Source organism: Galeopterus variegatus, unplaced genomic scaffold (genome assembly GCF_000696425.1).
Source record: "Galeopterus variegatus unplaced genomic scaffold, G_variegatus-3.0.2 Scaffold292, whole genome shotgun sequence".
Lineage (NCBI taxonomy): Eukaryota > Metazoa > Chordata > Mammalia > Dermoptera > Cynocephalidae > Galeopterus > Galeopterus variegatus.
Genome location: NW_007726403.1, coordinates 40,490 through 62,674, shown reverse-complemented (window position 1 = coordinate 62,674; position 22,185 = coordinate 40,490). Strand labels below are relative to the sequence as shown.

General features: G+C 41.8%; 1 protein-coding gene across 1 annotated transcript in view; it reads left to right on the top strand.

The window, feature by feature from the left end:
- Window positions 1-17,549, top strand: part of RBM33 (RNA binding motif protein 33) — a 98,406-nt gene extending 80,857 nt beyond the window's left edge. The window contains exons 14-18 of the mRNA XM_008567081.1: window positions 8,468-8,563; window positions 9,527-9,805; window positions 12,415-12,603; window positions 16,160-16,248; window positions 16,560-17,549. Of these exons, the coding sequence (XP_008565303.1) occupies window positions 8,468-8,563; window positions 9,527-9,805; window positions 12,415-12,603; window positions 16,160-16,248; window positions 16,560-16,608 (702 nt within the window). The 3' untranslated portion in view covers window positions 16,609-17,549. The remainder of the gene's footprint in view (window positions 1-8,467; window positions 8,564-9,526; window positions 9,806-12,414; window positions 12,604-16,159; window positions 16,249-16,559) is intronic.
- The last annotated feature ends 4,636 nt before the right edge of the window (window positions 17,550-22,185 follow it).

Genomic DNA, 22,185 nt, shown 5'->3' with positions numbered 1-22,185 from the left:
TTATTTGCTTAACTGTTGACAAGGGGCAGACTCTACTGCTAATATATCCAACATATAAATTTACTCTTACTTTTTAGGAAAACTAAAGTTTTACGGTCATTATTTGCAGGGTTTTTTTGAGCTTCTAACCTAAGTGTTACACAGAATGGCGTATGACACACTCCTGAGCATTGAATTTAGAGACGAACAAAAATGTTGGTCTTAGTCTCCTGAAGTCATCTGTTGCACTTTGGGGACAGCTGGTTTCAGGAATAGTCACACTTCGTGAGCATTTCGTATGCTTTCCTTCTACTCCCTCCTCATCGTGGGAGTGCTGTGGTCCATGCCTCTGGCCCACCGTGCACTGTCTCTTGATATTGCAATGGGTCTTCCACTGGGTCTTCTTCCTCCAGCTGCAGCCACAAAGTTGCCCCCCTTTCTGCCCTGCTCCGTCCCGCAAGCTTCCTCCTCCCTCGCCCCCCCACTGTCGCCCACTGCCTGTGGCAGAGCTTTGTCTCCTGGTTACTGCTGCTTGCTTGCCTTCTATTCATTTGTTTGTCTCCAGGATTTAGGACAATTTCAAGTATATTATAAATATTTAAGAAATTTAAATATTAAGTTAAAATTATCAATATTGTTTACAGTTTGTTTTACTGAAATGGCAGAGGAGGAGTTAGCAGTGTTTTTTTCCTGAGTACTTCGGATGATAAAATTAATCGTTGTTTCTGTAGAAATTTAGATGATACCAGTAAGAAAGCAAAATTTGGGAAAAACAAAACAAAAACCATTAATCATTATCCTTAATTTTTCTAGGCATGTTTTTATGGAAAAATTTATTATCCCCTCCTGAAACTCTTTATTCAGTTTGCAAAATGGGATTGTATTATAATCCTGTTTTACTGCTTTTTGAATTTTGTTAAATGGTAAATTGCAGTGCTGACCCCAGTGAAGATAGCTCCAGCCTTGTGAATGTTAGCCAGGACAACCCACACTTAGCTTCCAAGATCTCGGCAATAGAACCTGGCCATTTGGCTCTCTTGATTTCTGGCCAAAGCTAACCTCCTAGGACAGACCCTGCAGCACCTTAGAGCAGAGGAGCAGCAGAGCCGAAGGAGAGAGCTAGGAGGGGCCAAGTGGAAGTGGTCAGATGGATGTGATGTGGAAGTAGAGCGTCCAGAGTCCATATCTATATATGTAAAGGACAGAGCTGCAGATGGATAGCTGATGGAGAAGAGAACTCTGGGAAGACCGGATGGTAAAGGGAGAATGTAAGAAACTGCGTTGGACACAGAGGTGGGGAAGCCATGAGAGATGCACACCCAAGCACGTGGGGTCAGGTGGGGAGTGGAGGCATGGTGGCAGGCTCACTGGAAAGGTGGCTGGGTGGAGTTTGACACCATTTGTTTAAAGGTGCTAATGAGTACCCAAATGGCCAGAAGAGAAATAAAAATGGGGTGTGGATAATCCTAATGATTTACTTAATTGATAAGATGTATATTCTAGAATCTTCCTTTTGGAGGAAAAACTTTGTATATAAATGTTTGTTTTAAAGAGCTTTGAAATGCTTTAGTGGGCAGAATTGATTACTTCCAAAGAAATTACTTTTTGAGCAGCCTTAAACATGTGGGCAAGATAGACCATTGGTCATTAGAGGACAGAACTCACTTTTAGTGCATAAGAATTTCTACACTCATTAATTTATGAGGTTTTTTTTTAGGGGCATGATGTTGGGGAGTGAAATAAGCAGGTAAATCAGAAATAATTCACTTAAAATTAGGAATCAGGATTTGCTAACACACCCTGCCCAGCAGAAAGGGAATGTGCTTTTTCCAATGTCTGAGTAACTTCCCTCTCCTGACTCAGCAGCCCACCAGGAATAGAAGTTGCCCAGTGCTACAAAGTGGGTCCTTTGGAGCAGCTTCTCCAGGGAAGGGCAGAAGCCTACCCCTAAGTGAGGGGTTGTGTTGGAAGAGCTAGGTGCCAGGGGCCCTGCCACCTGGTAAAGCACTGCATCCAGAGTGTCCAGCGTCCCACTTGCAGTAATCCTTCCCTTTTTAGACTGGTAGATTGGTGCTGTCGAAATTGGAGAATCTTGAGGTATCAGATACCCTCAGAGGCTCGGGGCTTTGGTTTGTTCCTCTAAAGCTCAGGTAATTTTGCTTTTTAAACCTAATTAATCGCAGAGAGGTTGGTTGTTGAGAGAGAGAGTGCATTTGTGTTGCTATGCCATGATCTCTCCACACTGTAAAGCCAAATGCAGGTCCCCTTTCTTTCATGATGCACAGCAGTCAGGAGGTCTCTTGCCCTGGGCTCTGTAACCATGAAGATTTGCTTTTAATTCAACCTGTGTAGACCATTACCAGAATCAGAGATAGCCAGTATTTTAGATTTAAGTTGCTTCCATGTTTTGCATGCTTACCATTATGTAAGGATAATTTATTGCAGAGAATTAACCTGTGTAGACCATTACCAGAATCAGAGATAGCCAGTATTTTAGGTTTAAGTTGCTTCCATGTTTTGCATGCTTACCATTATGTAAGGATAATTTATTGCAGAGAATAAATGAACATTGCAGATGTGACATATTCTCTTCTCATAGCACATTGCAGCAGTGTAATTACAGGAAATTGACCGAGAACTCAGAGTAGACAGTGTTAGCCTGTTTAGTTTCTTTTACTTTGTCTCCTTTAATCCAGCAGTCTTCAAAGAAAAAAATGGAGGAACCTTAAATATATTTATATTTAGAAACTTCATATAGCATGCATATCATTTATTGTCCAGATTTTGAATGAGCTTCATAAAGATTACAGGGATAGGCCCAGCATTGTTGCAGTTAATAGAAACCTGTTCAGTGAGGTCTGTGGGCCGTAAGATCAGCAACATTGCCAGTGACAGTGAAGTACGGCCTTATCGAAAGGAGAATTCGTAAGAGGCTGCCCTGGGACACTACACCACTGTCCTTCTGTGTGTCCTGACAATGTTATCTGTCCTCTCAGTACGGAGTATCAAATGTCTGTCATGAGTACAGAAATTAATTTAATGTCACCTGAAGACATGCAATTAATCTTTTAGAGGTTTTCATAATACCTTTACAGAAAGAGTTGCCAGTTTGGCGGATTTGGATTTTGGGGTTTAGAAGAAGATAAGGAAAATTAATTTTTCATCAGGGTTAATACAAGCTAGCAGGGCCACAAAGGCTGAGAAAAATGGTTGGGGAATTTGTCAAGTGTTGTCACTCTAGAATAATGCCGCTTAACGTCTGATAGGTATAATCAACAGTTGAGATTTCTATAGAGAGGGATTAATCAATTTGCTTGCTAGTGAATGCAAGTCAGTGATACCACTTCTTCATGGGATTTAAGAATGAAAATAAGATTTGATCTGTTAAATTGCAAGAAACCCTGACAGTATCAATAAGCATTTTATCTATACATTTAAACCATTTGTTATAAATAAATTTGTCCTGCTAATGTTGGTGGCTACAAACCCCATTTTTTGTAATGATTAAGCTGATAAAAAGTATTCCCTAAGGTTATTTAATTCAGATAGTGCCCCATATAATTTTTTAGAAAACAAACACTAGTTTAAAAAGACATTTTTATAGTATTCATTAAAAGATAATCATTTGTGGAAAAAAAACCAACAAAATGTTTCTGATTTGGTCTAAGAGGAGCCAAGCTGCTTTTTTTCTCATCCGTTTTGGAGGAAGAGGAAGATATTTTAAATTGTATGCAACATACTCTGTGTAAAGAGTTAAAAAGTGAACCGTACAGCCCTGGAGAAATCTAGTTTCAAAGTGAACTTACCTTTTATGAGAAGAACGTTACCTGCCATGCACAACAAGGCCACTTATTTGTTTACATTAAGATAACAGGTTTCTAAAATTTCTAATTTGAATCAACAGTATTTTAAAATTTACATAACTAAGTGCTAATAATTTTAGGGTCTTTTTCAATACTGTAACTATATGCATAGATTATATGAGACTTTTATTTATAATTTGGCTTGGCTGTCCAAATGTGTATGAGTATGGGTATAAAAATATGTTCCCTATGCAACACCCTACTAAGGTACAAGTTAACTGTTTCCTAGTGTTGACTGGAATAACCCAGGGATTTTAAATTTTCACCTAGAATTAGCTTTGTATTGTGCTAGATTGAAAGGAAATACTTGCTCTCACACTTGGAAATTTCTTTTTCAATTTTTCTTACAAAATGAAATAACTTACTTATGTTTAAGTCTCGAATACTTATCATGATCTTCAGAAAAATTCAAAAGCACAGCATTGTGGTAGCCTTTTATAGAATTAAAATGATTTAATTGAATGATGGTTAATCCCTTTTGTTTCAACTCTTACTGAAAATATGTAGTTACAAAATATGTTGGTGAAAGTTCCTCCCCTAGGAGGCAGTGTGGAGTCATATCTTTGGAGCCATGGAGATGTTCCTGCACTTCTGTCTGATTAAAGGCCTCAGTTTGTTTCATGTGCAAAATGGGAATAATAATTTGCCTTGTAGGGAGGTTGAAGGAAAACAATGTCTGTACAGACCCTATTACATTTCTTGACATATCATAGACATTCAACAAGTAATAACACTCCACAGCTAATAACAAGTGGAATATGTTGAATGATGCCAAAACTCTAATATCCTAGTTACCTTGGAAATTTCTGCTGTAAAGTTATATTATGTAATTTGTAGCTATAGAAGGTGTAAAAAACTTGTCTTGAATATAGAGCTCTAGAACTTACCCAGGCAGGGTTTTCCCCCCACTTTTCACTAAGCAGTTTATAGGACCAGTTTTTCCTCAAGGTTGGAAAGTCACCATCACAGTGTGTGTGAAGCGTCCCACATTCTGTGTTCATCACAGACTCAACAGATACAGGGTGTCTGCCTGCTCGGTGCCTGGCTCCATTCTCTGTCCTCAGGACACTGGTGAGCAGCACCTCTAGTAAGCAAGCACATGCTGTAATCATAGCAGTGATGAGTGCTGTGAGCTGTGTGCAGCATCACCCTAGGATTGGAGAGTGTGTCGGGCAGAGGCCTCCATGAATGAGCAGGCCAGGCAGGCAGCTGGCAAAGAGCTTCCTGAATGGGAGGAGGGCACAGACAGACCCAGTTTGGGGACACGGCAGGCAGGCCAGTGCCTCTGCACAGGAGGGAGTGAGCGGCCACCGCACCAGGGAGCAGATTCCATCATAAGTCTTGTCTCCTGTCTGTTCAGACCATTTCTTAGCAAGTCCTAAATGAGCCATGACTCCAGGGACTCTTTCTTTATGTCACAAGATCTAATACTCCACTCTACATTAGGAAGTTTGAGTTTTTCTTGCAAGAGATGAAGAAAGGAGAGAATTTTTTTAATACCTGTATTTCTGAATTTTAAATAGGGATCAAGCCTACTTTAAAAAAGTAAACTTGCCTTGAAAGGAAAATAAAAGTTTAGAAGTTTGCTTTTCAGGGTTCTTATCTGACATTAATACTAGGAGACATAAATTATCTCCAGTCTCTTACCCAAAATAACAATGAGAGAATTATTATTATTTGGGGTGTTATTGACTAAATGTTTATGTTCCCAGTTCCCAGTTTAAAAATCATCAGGTTATGACAGTGTTATGTATTTATATCACCCAAATACATATACACATTGTATACCTTAAAATAGGCAAATAATGGCATCCTAGTTTTGGTGCAAGCTATTCTTTTAAAGTACTCTGTAGATCGTCTTGTTTTCACCTTGGATTGCTAAAGAAAAAAAGACCAGAGTATTCACCTTGTTGTCCATTGTATTGTATGGACATTGTTCCCTTTAGGCCAAGGGTGCTGTCTCATCTCTTTCTGCATCTAGTGTAATATTTTCTCATATACATAGTGGATTGCTGGGCTGGAGGTTTGGCCTTTTTATTTTCATGGTGAATTTTAGTAAATATGTATGTGCTGATTGACTATGGCCGTAATCTAGTATTCTGATACTATTGTCTTTTTTTTTTTTTTTTAGCACATTCAGAACTACTCAGTTTTTAAAAGTACAGTCTACTACTTATTGATTAGTTCAATAAATATTTCAGCGCCTTCTGTGCTCTTAAGACATTTCGGCATGGCAAACAAAATGGACTTAACTAGGGCCTGAATCACTGGTTTCTCTAGAACGCTTATAGGATAGCATATGCTCTGGGTATTTATTAGATACCTAGACAGGTAAGCTACCAAGGAGCTTATGTAGATTACTTAAGTCCGTACAGTGGAAGACTTTCTTAGATAGTTGAACTTCCACAGTCCATTCATTTATCCATGTTAGTGAAAAGGATAGTAGTTGGAGAATCACAGTCAGTAGACTTGTGGGTCTGAGCTGTGCAGAGAATTCAATGGTCTGGTGTGGAGAATTCAGTGGTTTGGTGTAGCCTCCATCCAGTGTGGGACCTCATGGAACCTGAAAGCTAATATGAAATATTAGTGTATGTAGAAAGGAGACGGTCTGACTTAACACATGCATAGTGAATTTATGAATCTTGCACTAAGTTTACACTGCCGGGAACTACATTTCAATAGGATTTTAGATAAATTAATAGGTGACAGGTCACTGGCTCTTAAGAAAGATGAGGAAGTGCAGTATACATCCTTAAATTTTAAAACTTTTTAGTATAGAAAATTTCAAGCATGTATAAAACAGAAAACTCATAAGTTTTTTAAGATTAAAAACTTTGAAAAATTGTGCACTTAGAATAAGCCATTCCTGCTGGGTTGGGATGCCTGTTCACACCTTGGGTTGAAGACCTTGTGGAGAAGTTTCAAGAAGTACAAACCACCAGCCTGACTTTTTGTGTGGATCACGGTCTTGCCAGTGGTCTGCCTTTTCACAATGCTTCCATTTTCATTTGTGGAATATCTCTTCGTAAGATAGGAATGATTCCCGGTAAGAACAGGAGTGACTCCCAGTAAGAATAGGAGTGACTCCCAGTAAGACCAGCACATCTTAAGCAATTATAATACACATTAGAGAGTCACAGAATGTGAGGGGGGAGAGAACCCACCTGGTTCAGTCATCCACAGCAGTGATGATGATCATGTGGTCCTTTATTCATATGGTATGTGACATGAGTTAATTTGGGGGTGTTAAACCAACCTTGCATTGCTGGGATGGATCACTTCGTCATGACATGTGACCTTTCTTCTGTATTGCTGGATTTTTTTCTGTCTATGCTTATGAGAGGTATTCTGTAGTCGTCTTTTCTTTTGATGTCTTTTGCTTTTGTAGAAAGGTAATAGCAGGCTGAAAGAATGAGTGGGAAGGTATTTCTTCCTCATATGTTTTCTGAAAAAGATCGTGTAAGTTTGGTAGTATTTCTTCCTTAAATATTTGATAGAATTCACTGATGAAACTGTTTGGATCTATGTTTTTCTTTGTGAGAGGTTTTTAATTGTTACTTCACTCTTTACTTCTTAGAGGTCTATCCAGATTTTCTCTTTCTTCTTAAGTCAGTTCTGGTGCTTGAATCTTTTATGGAATTTGTCCACTTGTCTAAGTTGTCTAATATGTGGGGTCTCTTGTGGTGATCCCTCTTGTTTTCTGACTTTTGTCATTGTCTTGCCTTTTTTCTTGTTCAGTATAATTATAGGAATATCAGTTTTGTTGATCTTGAAAAACCTTCTGCTTTTACTGATTTTCTATTTTTCTGTTCACTGTGTCATTGCCTTTAACTGTGATCTTTATCATTTCTATCCTTCTGCTTGGGTTCGGTTTCCTGTTTTTGAGGAGAGGGCTAGCTTTTTGAGGTAAAAACTCAAAATTATTGATTTTAGATCTTTCTTCTTTTTTGATATGACTGCTTAAGCTGCATCCCCTAACTTTTGATATTTTGTGTTTTCATTTTCATTCAGTTTAAATATTTTTTGTTCAGCTTTTCTATTCTTATGTTTGTTTCTTAGCCTGGGGTCCTAGGGGTCCACCCTGCTGCTGCACGGCCACCTGCAGCTAGGGGTCTGGTGTGGGTTGGCGCTCTTACTTCCCGTCAGCTTCTAGGCGGCCATGTGGGGAGAGCTCCTCTGGGCCTTTGGTGGATCTGTCAGTTCCAGAGTTTCCTCATTAGGTTTTTCAGATTTCTGGCTGGTCTGCTACTTGTTTCAAATGGGGCCATGACCAGAGGCTCACAGATCCGTGGGCTTCCTGCTTTGACTGATGGTGCTGCTGTGAAGTCCGGGCCCCTCTGGGCTCCTGCCCAGCCCCGCACGGACACAGCGGCCATCTCTGCTGGGGAGCCGTGTCCAGAGGCCGCAGATGGCTCTGCTCTCCGGGCTCCGGAAGGAGTGCTTGCCCAGTTGCTCTTTCACTTCCATCCACCTCCAGGGTTCTGAAGTGGTTTTGGGCAATTTTGTCCAGTTTTATACTTGTTTTGGGGAGAGATTTGCCAGCCTCCTCATGTTGACATGGCCAGAAGTCTTGCCCCTGTGTGACGTTTTTAATCTCATCTTTTCTTGAGTTCTTATTACTTCAGGCAGTCTTAGCAAAAACCGGATCTGCACCCGCCTCATTCCAGGCCCTGTTCCTTCTCTTTGCAGAGCCCTTTCTTCCATTAAATGGTCTTCAAAAGGTAATTTTGGGGAGAGAAGGTGAGACATGGGTGTATGGGCTTCTTCCGAGCTAATCTACCAAGTTATCGTTTGAAATGCTGGCATAGCTGAGCAGTCTGTGTGAGGAGGGTTTCCTAACCAATGACTGATAAATGCCTGTTTATGTTAGGGGTAGGGCTTAATCTTACTTTTCAAGTTCAGGCATCCATTTCTATTAAGATTAATCACATAATTTAGCAGGGCAAGACCTGATGTTCTTGCCATCCACTCTTTCCCCAGCTATTCTTTCAGAAAGGCGCTAGGCTTAATAGTGAAAGTAGCTGATGGGCACCATTCTGAGATACTGTTTATGCCGTCTGTTGGTGTGAGCAACGTTAGCAGTACAGCTCGAATGTGTACTTGCTTCCTAATTGATTAACAAACTCTAAGGTCAAGAAATGAGAGAACATTAGTAAGACATGGGGTGATATTTCTGTTATTTCTGTAGCTGGTAGTGACACTTGTAACACTCAGCAGGAGGTGGAAGAGTTTCTAGCTTGTGGTTTTGGGACATTCTTCAACACTTAGGAACATAGTACTAAAGAGTACAGCATGCTTGATGTTGCTGCATCCATAGGGGAAGGACACTGGGACGTGCCAGAGTCATAGCTGTAGCCAGCGGGAGTCAGGCTGAGTGCCCACTTAGGTGAGGCTTGTACCAGGAGCTAAAAGTTTTAACCACCATAGATGCCCACTGTCAAATTGTAACAAGAATGCTCTTGAAAATAAAACATGCATGTTGAATGTGAAGTATTTTTAAGGCTAAGCAGTATTTCACTGAATTAAGCAGCATTTATTTTAATCACAGACCTCTTAAATGGATACAGTAATTAAAGGAGATCTTAGTGTTTTAAATTTCAAAAATATTGTTAAAATCTAATCACGATCCAATGATAAATTTCCTTACTAGTGAAATGATAAGTTTGGTTTTATACTTGTTTGAGATGGCTCGCACTGGGGGAGGAATGTTAGTGGAGCAGAGAGTGAACAGCCTGCTGCTGTGTTGCTTTCAGCAGGGAGGAGAGAGCGACGGCTGTTTTCACCCAGACGGCCAGCCCCCACGACTCCCTCAGCCTCCAGAAGAGAGAGCGCAGCCCGCCCGCAAGGTGACTCTGACCAAGGGGGGCCTTCAGCAGCCCCAGCACCTGCCGGTGGTGCCCCACATGCACTCGGCTGTTCCTCCAGGGATCAAAAGCATCCAAGGAATTCACCCGGCAAAGAAGGTACTGCTTGTCTCCTAGCCCATGGCACCGGAAGTGCAAAGGCTTGTTCTGTGCACATTAGATATCCCACTAGTTAAGAAAAGTTGACATTTAGAGGGTTTCTCTGATTTGCCATACCTGGCACACAGCAATACGAACCATCATTTGCTTTGTTCTGGCTATGAAAACACATTAATGTTTTCACCAGTGCCTTTTCTTCTCTTGACTACTTAGCGGTACACCCGCAGCTCTGTGTTGCACTCTGGAGACAGCACACGGGCACACGCGTGTGCCCCAGCATGAGTGCGCTCTCCTTCCTCTACTCACTGATTACCAGAAACTTCACAGATGTGGAACCAGCTGTGCACTTACCGATTTTATTACCGTTGAGAGACAGGAGGCTGAGGCCCTTGCTCTGTGGATTGGAGGATGTTGCTTTCTGACCTCAGTCTGTCAGGCAGGAAGCATGGGCATCCCTGGACACCTTTCTGTGGAGTGGCCGGTCTCCTTTTCTGTGCAGGACGTATGTCCATCTTGTCACGTTATGTATTAGTGACAGCGCCCTTTTCCCTCAGCTTCTTGCAAGGGGCAGCTTCTTCGTTTCCCCCAAGTCCTTATGCCTCTATAGGAGGGACAAGGATGACCTGAGAGTAAAGTCCCCTCCTGGTGCAGAAGCTGACATCGCTTATGTGATGGAACTGGAGCAAGGGAGAAAGAGGGAGGCAGCATCACTCCGCATTTCTTCCAGAATGGCTGGGAATGTGCTGGTCATCCGCCTGCTCATCGTGCTTCCAAGTAGTGATGTTGATGTCAAGAGCACCCTGGGTTTCTATGAAGTATTTACATTGCTTTGTATATATATTTATCTCATTAACACTTTTTGGTGTAGGAGCAAATAAAAATTTTCCATTTTGTTGCAGAAGACGGATATACAAGATACATTAAGTGATGTCTTCAGTGATAAAGTGATAACAGTCTTTAAAGACTGTTCCAGTCTGAATTTTCTTCATTTAGGTATTATGCCTGACTATATGATGAGAAAGAAAAATACACCCCCATAAACTTGAGTTTCCTCTTACACCTCATTTGATCTCCTGTTAATGAGGATAATGGTGTTTCCTCTCTTACTTAAACTATTGTGAGGATTTTACAAGAATATGCATATAAAAAACCTGGTTCCTGACGTATGAGTAAGCATTTGGTAGAGGATATTATTTATTAATATTATGACTTATTATAGCTAGAACCAAAGAATAGGTATTTGCCACTGGTTTCCAGCCAGAGTAACTTGCATCTTTTGATGTGTTTTCCTATGTGGCTTCTCTTGAAATATCCTTGTATGCTTTTTCAAAACCCACCTCCAGGAGTGCTCTCCCTTCTGCAGAGGCCTCCCCTCAGCTTGCCTTTGTATTGGTGCCCATGCATTCAGTTGTCTTTCCATTCTGCTCTTTTCTGTGGTGGACTGGGAGGCTGTTCTTGCCCCTTTCTGCCCAGACTGTAAGAGGAAGTTAGGGTGGGCGTGTGGAGGCCTCATGCTGTTCAGCACCACCCCGCCTTCTGCACTTCCTGCTCTCCCACCCTGGAGAGGTCGGCCACAGGGCGCTCTCTCATTCCTAATCAGGAGACAACGCTGGAAACATCAGCTGTCTCCCCTCTTTTAACACATTCTAGAGCAGTGGTTTTGAACCCTGTGCAGCTTTAAAAAATGATAATGTCTGGGCCCTGCCTCAGACCAGGGAAGTCATAATTGGGGGTTGGCAGAGGTAACTCAGTTGTTGTGGTGGCTTTTTGTTTGTTTTTTAAAGCTGTGCAGATGATTGTAATGTGCAGCCATAGGTGAAACCCTTGTTGCAGAATCTGCCTTTGAGGTTTTTGGGATAGCAAATGTAGTTCTTTACAAGATGAGTTGAGTACGTTATGCTGTGGCTTGTGACTCTAAGGTAGATTGAGCACTGTACAGAGCAGGTCTCCACTGGAACCGGACTATACTGCGGTCCCCCCTTATCCATTGGGGACACGTCCCAGGACCCTCATTGGATGCCTGAAACCTTGGACAGTACCGAATCCTATATATGTTTACTGTTTTTCCTGTACGTACATGCCTATGACAAAGTTTATTTTATGAATTAGGCACAGTAGGAGATTAACAACAGTAATAATAAAATGGAATAATTATAACAATATACTGTAATAAGAGTTTTGTGAATGTGCTCTCTCTCTCTCAAAATCCTGTAATATTTTTGGACTGCGGTTGACCACAGGTAGCTGAAACCAAGGGAAACAAAACCACAGATAAGGAGGTACTCCTGCTATACATGGGAAAGATTTGGCCTTTGGGGCTGTTAGGACTGGAGGCAAATCCTGAACTGTGTTCTTCACAAGTTTCTGAATCCCTGTGGTCACTTCAACTCCAGAAAGGTGATAACACACCATGTACCTGCTGAGTGCGACTGTGTGGCATGAGAGATTCAGGCGTCATCAGTCCCCTCCTGTCCTCCACCTAGACTTACTGTGTCATGTACTGCAGAAAATCCTGTAGCTCTGGTATATGTTAATAGATTCTGTGACTTGCTCACTTTTATATCTTAGTAGCTGTCAAAAGTGAGAGTGCCTTTGCTTTGTGTTGCCAGGCCCTCATGCACGGACGAGGCAGAGGAGTGGCAGGTCCCATGGGCCGGGGGCGCCTGATGCCCAACAAACAGAATCTGCGGGTGGTGGAATGCAAGCCGCAGCCCTGCGTGGTGTCTGTGGAGGGTCTGTCATCGTCCACGACCGATGCCCAGCTGAAGAGCCTACTGATGTCTGTGGGACCCATCCAGGTAGGGCACCCGGGCATGGCTCATCTCTTGATTTAAAATCCAGTACCCATTATGTTGGTTACTTCATGTTAAAATGATACTGGAAGCTGGCCAGTAAGCTCAGGTTGGTTAGAGCACAGCCTTGTAATAACAAGGTCATGTGTTCAGATCCCTGTACTGGCCAGCCACCAAAAAAAAAAAAAAAAAGAATTTACTTAAAATGATACTTGAGAAGGAAGATAAATATCTGCTGGGCACACTTGATATCAGAACTTTTGCCTGTGAGTTTGATTATTTTGAAATTTTCAGATTCTTAGTTATAAATTTTAAGACATAAATATTCCAACTAAACAAATTATCCTTTCGAATCCTCAGATTATTAAGTTCACACATACATACAACGTTTTTTCTTATCACACTACTTGTTTTATTTGCAAGATTGCCAGTATATGAATCCTGAGTAGGGGTGAATTGAGCCTTGGGCGGGGGCTTCTTCTTTCTGCCTCAGGAACAAAGCAGAGTCCTCTCAGTCCATGGGATGGTTTTGCATGGGCATTTATAGACTTTAAAATACTGCATGCACAAAATGCCAGGTTTTGTAATAAAAAAAAAAAAATGATATAACCCGCTTCTGCCAGCATTAGATAGCTAAACAAATGATATGGGTAAGTATGAGGGTACTTCAAAAAGCTTATGGAAAGATTTGTATTATCTTTGAATTTCATTTTTCCACAGACTTTTTGAAATGCCCTCCTGTAAATTTTAAAGAGACGTTCATAACAACACTTCATAGTGGTTAAATATATACTTTAAAGTACCCTAAAGGGACAGTGCTAAGTGACCCAAGGCTTCAGCGCCACCTTCCTGGTTTCAGGTAGAAAAAGTGTATTTCTGTGTGTTTTGGGAATAAATGTTTTAGAATAGAATGTCAAGTCGCCATGTGCTTTGGGATGTGGCAGCACCGAATGTTCACTAGCATAAGGGCAAGGAGTATTGTCCCCTAGATGAAGAGGGACCCCTGTTGTAGAAAATTCTAGTAACCACATGTTAACTGTACTTCTCAAAACCATGGAATCTGAGAAGTTTCTTAAGCGAAGCAGTCACGTAGTCAGTGTTGCTCTCAATTAGCATTTTACTTCCTAAAACTGTATTCATAAGCCTCTCTGGAAAATTTATTTCAAAGACATTTATCTGTAGACTCATTATGTACAGAGTAAGGAAGAATGGTAAGGTTTTTGCAGAAATGTAATAATTGGAAGGTAAAAATGACCACAAGTGTGCGTTGTAGTGTACCTCAGAATTTCAGGTGAGGGAGGGTGCAAGAAGAACGAGCCATGTGATGCTCGTGAACGCTGCTGTTGAATGAGTCAGAAAGAAGATTCTGCCTAGAAGAGAGAGGTGGGTGGGGCTGCAGGGGTGCCCAGCCTTTTCTCAGGGCTGGAGGAGGTGGGTGTCTGTCAGAGCCGGCGGGCTCCACAGCCCAGGTGTTCAGGAGCCGCACAGGTCCTCTGGGTCATAGCCTTGTCTAGGGGAGAACTATAACCTCCTGCTCCAGCCTCAGTGAAACCCAGTGGATTGTCAGGATCAGGAAGTACGTTCATTGTAAGTTCTGAGGCCTCTTTGCTGATTTATATTTATTTCCCTGTTTGTTGGGTTTTGCCTAAAATTGTGTTAAGAGGAAAAGAAAAAAAAATGTTTTTTAAATAAAAGGGAATTTCTTAGGGGAATTGGCTCACACAATTACAAAGGCTGAGCATCTCACCATGGGCCATCTGCAGACTGGATGCTGGTAGTGTTGTTCAGTCCAAGTCCAGAAGCCTCAGAACCAGGGAAGTCTGAGGCAAAGGCCTGAGAGCCCAGATTACAAAGGCTGAGCATCTCACCATGGGCCATCTGCAGACTGGATGCTGGTAGTGTGGTTCAGTCCAAGTCCAGAAGCCTCAGAACCAGGGAAGTCTGAGGCAAAGGCCTGAGAGCCCAGAGGTGCTGCTGGTGTAAGTCCTGGAACCCAAAGGCTGAGGAGTCTCAAGTTCTGATGTCCACGGACAGGAGGGCAAAATGTATCCTAGGTCCCCCAAAAAGAACATTTTTATCCTGTAATAAATGAAACTCCATAGTGTAAAACAAAAAATAGTCTTCTCACAAGAGCATAACGTTTGCAGTCACTCACGAGTAAATATAACTTTCTCTGTTGGGATTCTCAATAAAATTCAAAGGACAGCCCTGGGCATGAGCAGTGGCCACACCAACAGCCGATGCTCAGGTTATGCCTGCGTGTGCCGGCCACTGTGCTGCTCACTTTTTCTACCTTTTTCATTGCTTCCAGCGATCCTGTGACACTAAGAATAGAATAGTTAGCCAAGGTCAGCTCAGTTTTTGTTGCTGCACTAGCCATTGAGAATGAAGCTGGCCCTAGCAGCAAGAGTTTAGGCTTTGAGAGGAGACTTCAGCTAAGATCCTGATTTGTCATTTCTTGGTGTGCAGCTTTTGCACAGAGTACTTCACCTTTGCAGAGCCTAGGTTTTCTCGGTCTGCACAATTGAAGTAACCACCAGACTCTCGCTTCGCAGGGTAGATGAGGTCACATGTGTGCCAGCCATGAGTGAAGCACCTCCTACAGAATAGGCACTCAGTGAGCGTGTTTCCTTTTCCCTGTGAGTTGCACTCTGATCCATCCAGCCTGAGCTTCTCTGGGCTGAACTGCCTGAATGACAGGTTTCTTCTCTGAGAGATGCTTTCCAAGTCTCTGTTCCCCCCAGCTGGCAGTGTTAGACAGAGGCTGGTAGACTTGCTGCATCTCAAGGGGCTCTCCTCACAACCTGAACGCGACCTCTCAGGGGATGACATACCACTCTGGGAATAGCTGGCCCCCTCGAGAGACTGCGCCCCGGCCTCAAGGACTCAGTGGCTGCAGCCTGTAGGAGTTGGCGCTTGCTCACTCCTTTGTTCTCGAGCTTTCTCAAGCTTTTCCACAATACAAACAGAGAGAGGCCTCTTGTTTCTTTCAGTCCCACCCTTCCATATTGTGTCAGGGAAGGATGGAAGGGTTTCTGTGACCCATGAGACGCGTGGGAATCTCACCTTGCCCAGTAGTAACTAGGAGTCACTGCCTGCCGCAGACCTTGGGGTCCCCTCACTAACCAGCAGTTTCCTCTGGTGTGATAGGTAACATTCTTTAAAAAGATTAGTGAGGACTCCTATTGAGAATTGTCTGACAAAAAGTCATGAAAAGAGGAAGTGCCTCTATCCAAGGGCAGCTGCCTGCTGCCAGGTCTCACGGAAAGAAAGTTTGGCAGGCTGACGTGACCAGATCCTAGAAGGCCTTAACAGCAGGTATGGAGGATATAAGCGTTGCTCGCAGGAATGACTCACTGAGGCACTGCTTTGGAGTAGATTACCTTGATAGGTAAGAAAAATTGCAACGGAGATAGAAAGGGAGGCCAGTTTGTTTTAGCTATCAAAGGGTCAGCCTGGACTCAAGTTTTGTATTAAAGCTAATAATGTATACATAAATATGTATATATATATTCCCGTTTACAACATGATATTAAAGTATTTCTCTGTTTCGTTTCTCCAGAGTTTACAGATGCTTCCCCAGCAACGGAAAGCCATAGCTAAGTTCAAGGAACCAGCCCATGCATTAGCATTTCAACAGAAATTCCACAGGTAGCCAGTGTATTCTGTAATTGTGATTTGGGAGTGGGAGGGAAGGCCTCTTTGCCAAGGTCTCTGTGTGTGTGCCCCTCTATTATTGCAGCAGTACACAGCGAGTCCTCTGAGAAGGCAGTGTGTCCTTTTGTCATGTGAACAATCCCTCCCCTCTTTTGTTTTTATAGATTTTATCCGTAAGTCTGCATTTTTATATAGGATGATTTTGTTAAACAGGGCTTACCACTCTATTGCAGTTTTCTTCCACCTTGATAAATTGATTGCTGATGTGCAGAGTTAATGCTGATTGTTTCTTTGAATTTCCACAGGCATATGATAGATTTGTCCCACATAAATGTGGCCCTGATTGTGGAGTGATTTCCAACAAGAGAGTCTGACCTTCTGCTATACACACACTGTGGAATTTCTTCAAGGAAGCTGCAGCCGGCACAGGATCCCTGGGAGCTTAGGGCTCTCCAGTCTACAGTCTTGCCGTAACTGTTGTCTGAGCGCCAGCCAGCCACAGGGTTGATTCCAGAAGAGCTGAATTTACAGGACACAGCAAGTCAGAGTTTGATGTTAGATTGCTTCAAATTCTGTTGTCACCACGGAGAACTCCAGTTTTTCATTTTCTTTTGTTTTCAATGTGCTTAATATGCATGTAGACGTTGTTCTTCGTGATCTTGCTGTATGATTGATCACAGTGACTTAGGTTCAGGAAAGAACATTAGTGTCACAAATTCTAAGTATTTTTCACAGCAAAGAATATTTGATAATGGTTGCACTTATCTTCAGTGCAGGCTAGAAAATAGTTTTCTCAACCAGGCTTAACTTGTCTTCTCAGAAAGCCCTCAAAAGGCTCTTGTAAAAATGTAGATTGAAATTTGGGTGATTATTGATTGACTTGCATATCCTGGAAAGTCAGGGTAGGAATGGGTGGGTGGGAGTGGTCCAATTGAAGGGGCAGATTCTGCTTCTTGTAAATATTTCACAAGCGCCAGCTGTGTGTTCCTAGTCCCAAGGTGCACTACCTGCTCCTTTTCACACTTCCTGAGTGTGGCGAACTAGCCAGGCAGGCACCACCACACTTCTGTGGCTCAGCGGAGGGCGTTTGCTATCCTTTCATCCAGCAGCTCTCTGACCCGGTTTCCTACCCTGCAAGATTGAGGAACAGCTTGAAGGTTGAACAGACCTATTTGGTTTTTTTCCTCTTTTTAAATCCAGCCCAAGGTGGCATATTTGTGTCACTGGCTCTGTGATGTATATAACATTCTTTGGGAATCTGTTTATCATTGCTTTGATTGACACCCCCCCCCCCCCTTTTTAAGGCCAGGCAGGCACCACCACACTTCTGTGGCTCAGCGGAGGGCGTTTGCTATCCTTTCATCCAGCAGCTCTCTGACCCGGTTTCCTACCCTGCAAGATTGAGGAACAGCTTGAAGGTTGAACAGACCTATTTGGTTTTTTTCCTCTTTTTAAATCCAGCCCAAGGTGGCATATTTGTGTCACTGGCTCTGTGATGTATATAACATTCTTTGGGAATCTGTTTATCATTGCTTTGATTGACCCCCCCCCCCCCTTTTTAAGATCTTTTGAGCAGGACTGCACTGTCCTTCAGTGGACCTGAAGAGCAAAGGGATGCTTACCCTCACATGCCGTTCTCCACAGCATGTGGCATTGGGGGTGGCTGTCTTACAGGGACAACGTGGCCCAAAATAAAATGTTTGTGTCATCACTGAAACTGCTTTTAGTCATTCTGGGTAGATTCCTTTAGGTGAGACTTACTCTCCATAAAGCAACCTTTACTAAAATTCATTCTAGGCAAACACTGAAAAAAGTGCCTTATTGTATTTCTGCTCATGAAAGAGTTTCACTATTTTGGATATATTCTAAAGTAGACCTGACGTATTTGAGCAAATAATACTAGGGCATACTCAGACTTTTGAGCTGTATTTTATACCTACGATTTCATGGTAAATTTATTAGTAGAATTAAGGGAAATAGAAGCTTATTATCACTGCCTCTGGTTAACCCAGTGAGGACCAGAGTGAGCACTGAAGCTCTCTGGAGCAAACTCCTCCCTCTGGGTCTGTTAACCTTCTAGTAGGAGCTAAGGGATGAGGTCCGGGGACTTGGATCGTCTTATTTCCACAGTTGACATTCATATTACTTTTTCAAATTAAGTTACCAAAACAAACATCAAGAACTGGAAAAGAGTATACCAGACCCTGTGAGACTTTATGTAGCATTGGTTCTAAAATGACTTTGTATGTTTAAGAGTAACACTGGAAAATGCAGGTGGTGGTTCATAGCTGCTCTTCAGAAGATTTTGGTTCCAGAAAACTATAGGCACTCATAGGATATACCAAAAAACCTTCCATTTGTGGAGCCTGGCCACCTCTGTTCCAGAAAGCCCCTAACTCCTGGAAGGTGTTACTGTATGCCTCACCATACCTGCAGTAGAGTGTCCAAGTGACAGGTGTGTTTGCCTGGTGGCTGGTTGACAGGGCTGTCACTGCCCAGTTATCTTCACAATTAGATACGATGTTTTTATATATATTTAAAGTGTAGCTTTGGCTCAGTCCACAGAGAGCTGCATTAAAGTGAGTTTGGCAGCCCAACAAGCACTAAGAATGGCCTAAGCCATTCAGTGCCCATGGGGCAGTGGGGACTTACTGACTCACTTTACCTTTGAGGACTTACTGACGCAATAAAATGAGTTTAATAGATTTTTACTGATTTCTGAAATAGTCTGAGTGTGCTATGGTTTTAAAACCGAAAATCTACTTGTTGCCTCTGAGAAGTAAGCATTGAAGCATGCTTTTTTCTAGTTAGTGGTAATCAAGTCTAATCCTCTTTGGGCGCCGTTGTTCAAGACAGACTTCATGGCTACTTTATGGTCTTCTCTGGGCATTGTCTGAGTATGACATGGGTTCCCAGGAATAGGTGTGTGTCAGCATCTATCCACACACACATGTAAGCAAGCTTGCTCCTGACATATGTTCTCAAAAGACGATCAGCCAAGCCACCTGTGGGCCTTTCATACAGCACCAGTTAGAATAGCCACAACACAGTCTGGCCTCTCTTAATACACACAACCATTGAGGATGGACTCTCCGTACCAGACAATCCCAGTAATAAAGGTTTAGTTTCCTTGAAGGAAACTGTAGAAAAGGAAAGAAGCAGAATTAGAAAGTAATGTTATTTCCATTTTTGCTGCACCTCTGGCAATGATGTCAGACCACATAAGCTGAACCCTCGTGGAAGATCTGCTGCAACCATTATCTTTGTTCTTTATTTATCATGCATTAAAATGAGATGCAGAAGCATTTAGCATACTGTGTAAATATGGACCTTTTAAAATTAAAACGTTATTGGACATACTTTCGACTCAGCAACATCTTAGCTATTTGTTAGTTCTTTTGTGTTGTCTTATCAAAGTTTAATGGATACAGTTCCATAATTGTTGATGTGTTTGTGTGTATATTCGATTTTTATAAAGATGGTAGTAAGTCAATACATTTATCCTGATCTGTGTATTATTTGTTCACAATTTCAAGAAACTTGAAGGCAGTAAATATCAATATATCTCAAGGTAAATCAATAGATAATTATGTGGAGCCAAGGCACTTTTTCTTTTTGCGTTATCTTGTTTTGATTTTGTGCTGTAACATAAGTTCACTTAGCTGCTTATCTGAACATAATCTTGCATTACCATTGGTCTGGCCACATTTGTTAAATTCTTATACTGATATTCTACTAAAGGGTAAATCTCATTTCTTTTTTCCAAAAGAAATTTTGAGGGTCCCCTCATTCTGGACAGGCAGTATCCTATGTGGTGCCTACACTGTGGAGGAGTTTATGGAGTGGGTGTGGGAGGTCGTTTAATCAGAACTATTTTTAATATGGGTAGTTTTTAACATGACTTGTAAAGATCCTGGACAAGCAATTGTTTAAGCTCGATTCTGTAGTGCTTCTGAACTGTGACAGAGCTTATATCTGCACCCAGGACCTTTTTTTCAAGCAGCATTTTGCTTAAGTCTGCAAACAGAAGGCTTTGTTACTGAACAGGGCTGGCAGAAGAGTTTAGAATGTAGGGGGAGGGAGGAATGGACAGAAACAGGGTGTGGAGAGTTGTAGGATGGAAGGAGTTATGATAAATCCTAATAATGAACTCTCTTCTAACACACTGACTCAAAAGGAGAGGTCATCCTTGGTAGCACCGGGTGACTGTCAGCTGGTGGCTCTCCCAGAGGAGAGGTCAGCGCCTACACTGGGTGGTCGTTCAGCTCTTCTAACAGTACCAGGGCAAGGTAGGGTAGGTGGAGGAAACCAGACGCCCTGGAGTGTTTCTTGGTAGGATTGATTTTAAGAACCTGTATCACTTTTTTTTTCTTTTGGCTTTTGTTTGTGTGTGTGTTTGTTTTTTATTGCTTTGTTATTTTATTGGGAAGGTAAGATCACTGACACTTGTTGAAGACAGGTTTTGGTCACATCATCGCACAAAATCAAGGAGGTCTGTGTGTCATGGCTGCAGTTTTGTTCTTGCACATTGCAGAATCCTAGAAATTCTTTAGCTCTCCATGGCTTTTCCCCTCCTTTGTTCTCTTGCTGGAAAGACGAAATGCCTGGCTATCAAGAAAGCTATTCCCAGTACAGGGTCTGTAGTGTAGTGCCCTCAGTGGATGACTTTGGGCTTTGCCACTTTTCTGTCGCCCTTCTCAGGACCAGTTTTTTCTTTCCCCTCCTTCCTTGTAGGACTCAGCTCTGGCTTCATGTGTGCACTGGTAGACCCCGTTTGACTTTAGTCAGCTCTAGCCCTGCTTCCCACCCCCACCCCCTTTATTTGTTTATTGGAGAAGGAGGACAAGGGGTGGGGGAGGGAAAAAACTTGAAAGATATTATTGGTTATTTACAAAATTGTGAGTGACATATTCTAAAAAGGGAAATTAACTTATGGAGGGGTTGCGAGATGTGACGGGACCAAGAGCCCCTCCATGAAGGAAGAAGCCACAAGAGGTTTAGATTAATTAGCAGAAACGTGTAGATACTTTATTGTATTTAACAAGCATTTCAGTTGACGTTTCAACTATTTTTAAATTTGAGAATGAAGTGTTATTTGGGACATTCTTAAATATGAATTCTCCAAAGGCATTTAGCCTTGATTTAATATTAAATCCTAAGGATTTTATGTGAGGTTTTTTTGCAACCTATTTGATTTTTATTATTTAAAATGCCTAACTTCTTAGGTGCACACGCCCATGGTTTTGTGTACTAGAGCCAAAGCAGAACTCGCTGATTCATATTGGATCCCCAGGTATACCTTCTTCTGGTAGCTTATGGTTGGGAAGGATCATTTCTTTACACCTTGTAACCTGCCTGTTCTAGAGAATGTTTTAAACATCTTAACTCTCTCTCCTTTGTCATGTTTTGGTAGGAAATTGTTTGATTAAGATAGGTGGATAGGACAGGTGTTTTTAGTGAGAAGTTTCTCGAGTCCTTGCTTTTTCCTTTTACTTTTAACCAACTAAATATAAATGTAAAGAGGTCTTTATGTTGGTGTTTTGCTTGGTTTTATTTCACTAATTTTAAAAGGTATGTAGAAAAATACAGGCCCTTTAAAAAGAAATATCATGTAGGTTTTTTATTTTACTGTTTTCCACAGAGTGGGCAAGCAGACCAATACTATTTTAATATATTCTGTATTTAATAATTTAATATCCTCTAGAAAGTAGACCTCTTGACATTCTTTTAGCATGAGTTTCTTTTAAACTACCTTTTATTTTAAGGGCATACATAGTTGAAGCTGATTTTTAAAGTACTATTTAATTTTAATGCATTATGCACTATTTTCTTAAGATATATAACATTTTAAAATAATATGCACACACAACATGTATTTATACAGTCAACTGAGGAGCAAATAATCACTCATTTTTATAATTCAGCTTTGCT